General features: G+C 60.4%; 1 protein-coding gene across 1 annotated transcript in view; it reads right to left on the reverse strand.

Moving 5' to 3' along the window:
• Nucleotides 1-6966, reverse strand: part of PCNT (pericentrin) — a 113000-nt gene that overhangs the window by 38166 nt on the left and 67868 nt on the right. The window contains exons 24-29 of the mRNA XM_029940586.1: nt 6536-6646; nt 6406-6426; nt 5215-5421; nt 3342-3500; nt 2920-3072; nt 1983-2075 (exon numbers count right to left, since the gene is read on the reverse strand). Coding sequence (XP_029796446.1) covers nt 1983-2075; nt 2920-3072; nt 3342-3500; nt 5215-5421; nt 6406-6426; nt 6536-6646 — 744 coding nt within the window. The remainder of the gene's footprint in view (nt 1-1982; nt 2076-2919; nt 3073-3341; nt 3501-5214; nt 5422-6405; nt 6427-6535; nt 6647-6966) is intronic.

A 6966-nucleotide genomic window follows, 5' to 3' on the forward strand; every position in this document is an offset into this window, starting at 1 on the left:
ACGCCCGCCACGTGAGGGCCACCAGGCGCTGGGAAGGGGCACTCCCACGTGAGGGCCACCAGGCGCTCAGGAGGGGCATGCCGCTGCGTGAGGGTCACCCAGGCGCCGGGAAGGGACACGCCCGCCGCGTGAGGGCCACCAGGCGCTGGGAAGGGGCACTCCCACGTGAGGGCCACCAGGCGCTCAGGAGGGGCATGCCGCTGCGTGAGGGTCACCCAGGCGCTGGGAAGGGATACGCCCGCCACATGTGAGTCACCCAGGCGCCGGGAAGGGGCACGCCCGCTGCATGAGGGCCACCAGGCGCTCAGGAGGGGCATGCCGCTGCGTGAGGGTCACCCAGGCGCCGGGAAGGGGCACGCCCGTCGCGTGAGGGCCACCAGGCGCTGGGAAGGGGCACTCCCACGTGAGGGTCACCCAGGCGCTCAGGAGGGGCATGCCGCTGCGTGAGGGTCACCCAGGCGCCGGGAAGGGACACGCCCGCCACGTCAGGCTCCTCTCGCTCTGTGCTGCTGTGGGTGGAGGGGCCCCCCTGTGGCCGCCTCTCTGTGGCACCTTCATGCTACTGCTGTCACCAGCCTCAACGTGTATTCTGTTAACATCTAAATAACATTGATTTACTTGGTTTTACTAAAGGGAGATTTAGATTTTAGGTGTGGTGCGAACTCTGGAAGAGGAACAAACGAAGAGCATCAGGCTTGGGGACTGGCATTGCCGAAGAGCGGGGCCAGCCAGGTGCACGCACGGGGCCAGGGGCCGTCACGGCGGCCGCAACTGCTCCGCGCCCAGCACTGTGGCCCCCGACCTCGCAGATGCTTCCCCTGGTGCTGGGTGACGTCATCCCCAATGTCTCGGGGTAAGAAATGTTATTATCGCTCTTTGACGACAAGACAATTGAGCTACAGGTGTCAAGTATCCTGCCAGGTAGAAAACCGGGCTCCACGCTGTTAGCGACTGAGCCACTCATGCGCCAGGGGACGAGCTCCAGCCCGCTTCTTCCTGTCCAATGGCTGCTTCCTAAAAACTGAGGGTTTCACAATTCTTGGTTTCACACGTTGTACCACTTAATTCCTTTAAACGCAAATGCAAACCTGGCCAATACTGAAAACAAAAGTAAAAAAACAGGTTCACTTTTGGTTTTGGTTTAGAGGATGTGAGCCATCCGTCACACACGCGTCCACCACGTTGAAATCTGCACCATGAACTATACGGGGGGCAGAGGGAGCCCCTGGTGGGGCGTGACCCTCACACTGCCGGCCCGTGCGGTCCCGTGCTGCGGGCTCTCTCCCGTCTCCCCGTACACACAACTACCGGGAGTCTCAAGGGTGATTCTGACGGCACACAACGTGGGCTTATTCACTCAACTGAATACCCGGAGATGAAAAGGCACAGACTACAGACCAGCCATAATCACAACACAAACAGAAAACCTGAAATAGAAACCCAGGGCGCCTGCGTGGCTCAGTCAGCTGAGTGTCTGACTCTTGACTTCAGCTCAGGCCATGATCTCAGGGTTCGTGGGTTTGAGCCCCGTGACAGGCTTCATGCTGACAGTGCGGTGCCTGCCTGGGATTCTGCCTCTCCCTTTCCCTCTGACCGCTCCCTGATCGCTCACTCTCTCAGAATATGTAGATAAAATATGTGAAAATTACAACCCAGCAGGTGCAGGTGGCTTTAAAGGGTAAAGCAGTGAGTCGCAGACAGCCCTGGGGGTGCGGTGCAGCGGGGCCGGCGGGCCACAGCGGGACACGGCAGGTGACCAACGGGGGAGACCACGCCAGGGACTGAGAACAAGGGTGGACACCCGGGCCAAGAGCACGCACGCCTGGTCTCCTGCAACATGTGTGAAGCTCCCCGTTCCCGGGGAGGTGGTCCTTCCCAGGCAGGCACCGCAGAGCTGCCAAGGCCTGGGTGCCACCCACCCCAGGCACACTCGACCCCAAAGGGGGGGTGTGTTGGTTCTCGGGGCGCCAGGAAAGGCCTACCTCAGAGAGAGCACCGCCTCCCATCCCAGCCAGCTGTGCCTCGAGCTGCTCACTCACACCCTTGATCTCCTTTTCCTTGTTCTGCAGAAATGCCTGTAGAAATAAGCACAGTGACACCAATGAAACGTGACTATGGGAAGCAGTCCCCTGACCTGGCAGACATGCGGTACCCTAATAAACCGTGGCTTTAAATACTAACACCCACTCTGAAAGTGGTCTCTGATTTGTCTCCTGTTTACTACTAAGGAAGAACTGCCACTGAAGGGCGCCAGAGGCCTGGGACGGGCCCCACACCCTGCTGTCACCACGTCACGTGGCGCTGCCCGGGAGGGCCAGGCGCCCGACAGCGGCCGGGGGTGCCAGGCGAGGGCGCCGCACACCACACGTCATCAGGGCTTCCTTCCCACCCTGGGTCCCCTCAGAAGCACAATTACATTAAGGTAACAGGAGATTTAAAAACAGAATTAAAAAAAGAGAAAGAAAAAAACAAAACGATTTTTTCATCCTGCTCATGGGAAGGACTAACACTGAGCAACTACGTACTAAAAATCACCTCTTCAAAACCGGGGTGCCCTGTAACAACCGAAATTAAGTAAATGGTGAACATTCACTCCCTCCGGTCAGCTCCTGCCCTCACACGGGTGCACCCCTCCTGCTGCGGGACTCCAACAAGCGTCCTGGAAAAACCTGGCTCTCAGGACGCAGACTGGCCCCGGAGGCTGGCACAGAAGGGAGGGCATCGGGGCGGCCCTGGGCTCCACCCGCCGGGCACTTTCTGGAGCCGCCCCGGCTCTGCCCGCAGAGCAGAAGGCAGGCACTCCCGAAGCCCCATGTGGGCGAGGACCGCCCTCGGTGTCCTTGCGTCTGGGACCTGAGGCCGGGGTCCCCGGCGGGCAGCGGCCGCGGCGCCGACGTGCAGCGCGGAGCCCGGGCTCACCTTCAGGCTGGCGTTCTCCTCTTGCAGCTCCTGCAGGCTGAGAGCAGCGCGGCTGTTCTGCGCATCCAGCTTCAAGTTCAGGTGCAGCACCTCCTCGTCCTTGCTTACTAAGTCCTCCTTAATCTTTCCTAATTGTTCTTTTAAGTCTAAAACCTGTCATGAAAACAAAGTATTAAAAAGTACCTAATATTCTAGTTCACTTAATAATTACGAACATTACAAAAGATTTAAAAAGTACACAGCAAAAAAGGTACTAACATTTTACAGCCCACACCAAGCTGTTACAATGACAAGGGTATACAGTAGGCACAGACCCCCTTCCTGGGCCACACGAGCGTCGAGCGTCCTGCCCCCCGCGGAGGGCAGGGCAGGCCAGCAGCGGCCCTGGGCAGAGGGGAGCCCCCCCGGCCCCCCACACGTGCCTCGCTCTCCCGCTGCCGGAGTGCCGTCTGTACTGCCTCTAACTGGACTCCCGGGCCCCCGGGACAAGTGCCTGCAGGAAGTGTGGGGCATCTGCCCTCATCGAGTTTAGATGGCAGTGTGGACCGCATCCCATTCTGCTCCTGTAACGCCTCGTTATCCTGTTTGAGAATAAGAAATTAGTTTCAGGAACTGGGGGCCTCCAACTGTGATTTGAGGGCACAGCGTCCTCGGCTCTTCCGGGGGCCCACGTGCACACAACTGCACATATCTGTGCACCCCTGCACGTGTCAGACACCCGGCCTCCAGATGAGCTGTGCTCCAGCCTGGTGAAGGATGTGACCCCAGAGAGCCAGCGTGTGCGCCAGCGAGGCCCCGATGACAAACTCATCTTGAGTAGTTACTGAGGAAGGCACAAAAATGGTCTCTAGACTGCTGGCTATTCAGAAGAAAATTGTGAAGAACCTGCCAAGGATCAGGGCAGTGACTGACCAGGGCATGGCACATCTGTACGATGACCGTTAACGTCTCATTTAAAAAATTTCAAAGAGCATTTAATGCAGACAAAACAGTCACAACAAATTAAGTGGAGAAGTTCATCTTTGTGGAGGAAAACAAGGCATTTTCTATACCTGTAGCATCTACTATGCTTAGTAAATATTTGCTGAGGAAAGAAGGGAGGGGAGATGAGGAAAGACGGAGGAAGAATGGAGGGAGGAAGGAAGAGGGAGGGGGAGTAGAAAAGTAGGGAATACGGAGTAGAAAAGAGAGGGACGAAAGAGAGATGGATGGGGCAAGGGTAGAGAAGGGGGGAGGGAGAGAGGGGAGACGGGTGGAGCAGGGGCAGAGGGAGGAGGGAAGACATGAGAGGGAGGAGGGAGAGAGGAGGGAGGGAGGACACGGGTGGAGCAAGGGCAGAGGCAGGACCGTGCAGGGACTGACGCAGCCGCCCTGAGCGGAGCTGTCCTGGGCAGTAGAGGAGAGGCCAGAGCAGGGGCCAGGCACCCCTCCTGTGCTGGGGCCCCTGCAGAGACAGTCACCACCCAGGTCCTTTTCCTCGAGAAGAACCTGACCGCCGCTAACTGTTGGCATCTGCACTTTCGAGAACCAGACACACCTGACAAAACTCTCCTCCTGAAGCCGGACTTGTCTTCGGGTCAAACCAACGATTCTCAAAGTAAGGCTTCTCACCACCCCCCACTTTTCACGTAAGCTTCTAACCTCCGAAATACACGAAATACAGGAGAGTCACAGGCTCAACTCCTGGGACTAACAGCTGGGAAGAAGGGCCGGGCGGCTGGCAGTCCGAGGGCCTCGACTTCAGACACAAACGACGTCTGTGCCACAGACGCGCACTCCTGACGGCAGCGGCCCGGAGAGGGCGCGGACGCTCCCTGACCCTGTCCCCACACGCGCCCTCTGCGTCCCCTTGTCTGGCTGCTCCTGCGGTGCATTTTTCTCAACATGCCGGCGATCTAGTGGGTGAGTGGTTCCCGGAGAGCAGTGAGCCGCCCTCACAATCCAGCAGATAAACTGACCCCGAGGCGGGGCTCGATCTGGAGGACCCCCAAAGGGGGCAGTCTCGTGGGGCCGAGCCCTCTCCTGTGTGGGCTGACGCCACCTCCTGGGGGACGGTGTCTGAGTGATGGGACCCCCCCCCTCCCCCGGCCCCACTGGATGCTGGCTGTGCCGGCCGCCCCCCAACAACCGCCCGTGACCGGAAGCAGCGGAGTGTGTGCGGCAGGGGCTGGCAGCCGACGGGGGGGAGGGGGGGCGGGGGGGGGCGCCCCCTTGGAGGAAGTAAAGCCCGTCCCCGGCCTGCCCGGCACGCACGGGCACAGCGGCACACGCAGGAGCCCGCACGACGCGCAGTACCTGCTGCAAGGCCTTCACGGCGCTTCTCTGCTTCTCCAGCTCGTCCCGCAGCGCAGCCGCCTCGCGTCGGCAGCTGGCATTGGTCTCCTGGAGACGTTTGATTTCCTCCTCCTGGATTAGCACCTGTCTGTCTGCCAGTTCTTTCTTTATGACCAGTTCATCAAACCCGTCTGATTTCTGTCTCAGCTTCTCTTGCAGCAATTCCACCTAAAACAAGGAAATTGCTTGAGAAATACCATAGTTAAAGCCGCCATCTTCCGAATAAAAAAGCACCCAACACAGCTGAGAGAACACGGATCCTGACCCGCAGTCTACACGAAGACCACCCCCAGGAGCTGAGAGAGACACAAAACTAACGTGGGCATTCTCTCAATAACGACACAGAAAAATATTAATACAAGATCGGTTAAGGAAACAAAGTCAATCTTGTTAGCAGGGTAGGAAAAGCTATTCAGCAATAAAAGGGAAGGGCTCTGGGCACAGCGGCCTCCTGAGGCGCGTGCGGAGACTCGGGCTGCGTGAAGGAGCGCAGTCCCACGCAGGCACACACCGCCTGTCTGTGTGACTGCAGAAACCACACAACCAACACAGCAGACAGGCTAGTGGGCGGGAGGGGACCTCACATCCATGCCCTGGTCGTGCTCCAGGCCTGACCTCTACAGTGACACCGGGGAAGCTGGGGCGGGTGTGGGGGATGCCCTCTGCGGTGACACCCGGGGAGCTGGGGGAGGGTGCGGGGGACGCCTTCTGTGGGTGACACCCGGGGAGCTGGGGGCGGGTGCAGGGAACACCCTCTGCGGTGACACCGGGGAGCTGGGGGCGGGTGCGGGGGACGCCCTCTGAGGTGACACCCAGGGAGCTGGGGGAGAGTGTGGGGGACGCCCTCTGTGGGTGACATCCGGGGAGCTGGGGGTGGGTGCGGGGGATACCCTCTGCGGTGACACTGGGGAGCTGGGGGCTGGTGTAGGGGACGTTTGTCTTACTGCTCACAACTGAAAATGAATCCACCATCCTCTCAAAATATGTGCAATGCTTTAAGAAAAGCAGTGAATCAGCTGCAGCCACGGCGGGCAGAGGGAAGCAGGCAGGTCAGGCTCCAAGCAAAAGGAAGCAAGAGGAACAAGCAGCAACGGGCCCACGTGCGAGAGCCCGCCGCCCCCGCCGCCCCCCGCCGCCCCCCGCCGCCCGTACCTCCTCATCCAGCTGCTCCTGCTGTCGTCGTCAGGACATGGAAGGCAAACAGGGAAAACAAGAGGCACGAGTTGAAAGCATCGTAGAGAACGGCTACCACACAGGGACGGCGTGTGGCGCGCTGACTTACGTCGCGCGCGCAGGGGCCCCGTGGCCGGGCCGCCTGCCGGAGCTGCTCCTCCAGCCTCTGGATCTCCCGCTGGAACTCCTCCCGCTCGTGCTCCCTGTCGACGGCCTGCTCCTGTCGAGAGAGGCGGTGTGCTGGGACAGCTCACGGGCACCGCGGGACACGGGCCTCCCCTGGCTGCACCCGCCGGGCCTCTGGCGCCGTGGCCAGCACTTCCCTTGGACACGCGTGTCACTCCCCAGGGAATGGGCTCCGAGTCCCCGGCACTCGGTGAAACGGAGCGGAAGGAAGAGGATGGCCTTGCGGTGCGAAGGCAGACGGAGGACCGTCGCCGGCGGCTCGGGCCGCCCGGGGGAGCTGGGCACGCAGGGCCTGCGGCGCGGGCTGTTGGAGGCCCCCAGGCCGCACACGGGGGGGGGGGGGGGGGGGGGGGC

Source organism: Suricata suricatta, chromosome 5 (assembly GCF_006229205.1).
Source record: "Suricata suricatta isolate VVHF042 chromosome 5, meerkat_22Aug2017_6uvM2_HiC, whole genome shotgun sequence".
Taxonomy (NCBI): domain Eukaryota; kingdom Metazoa; phylum Chordata; class Mammalia; order Carnivora; family Herpestidae; genus Suricata; species Suricata suricatta.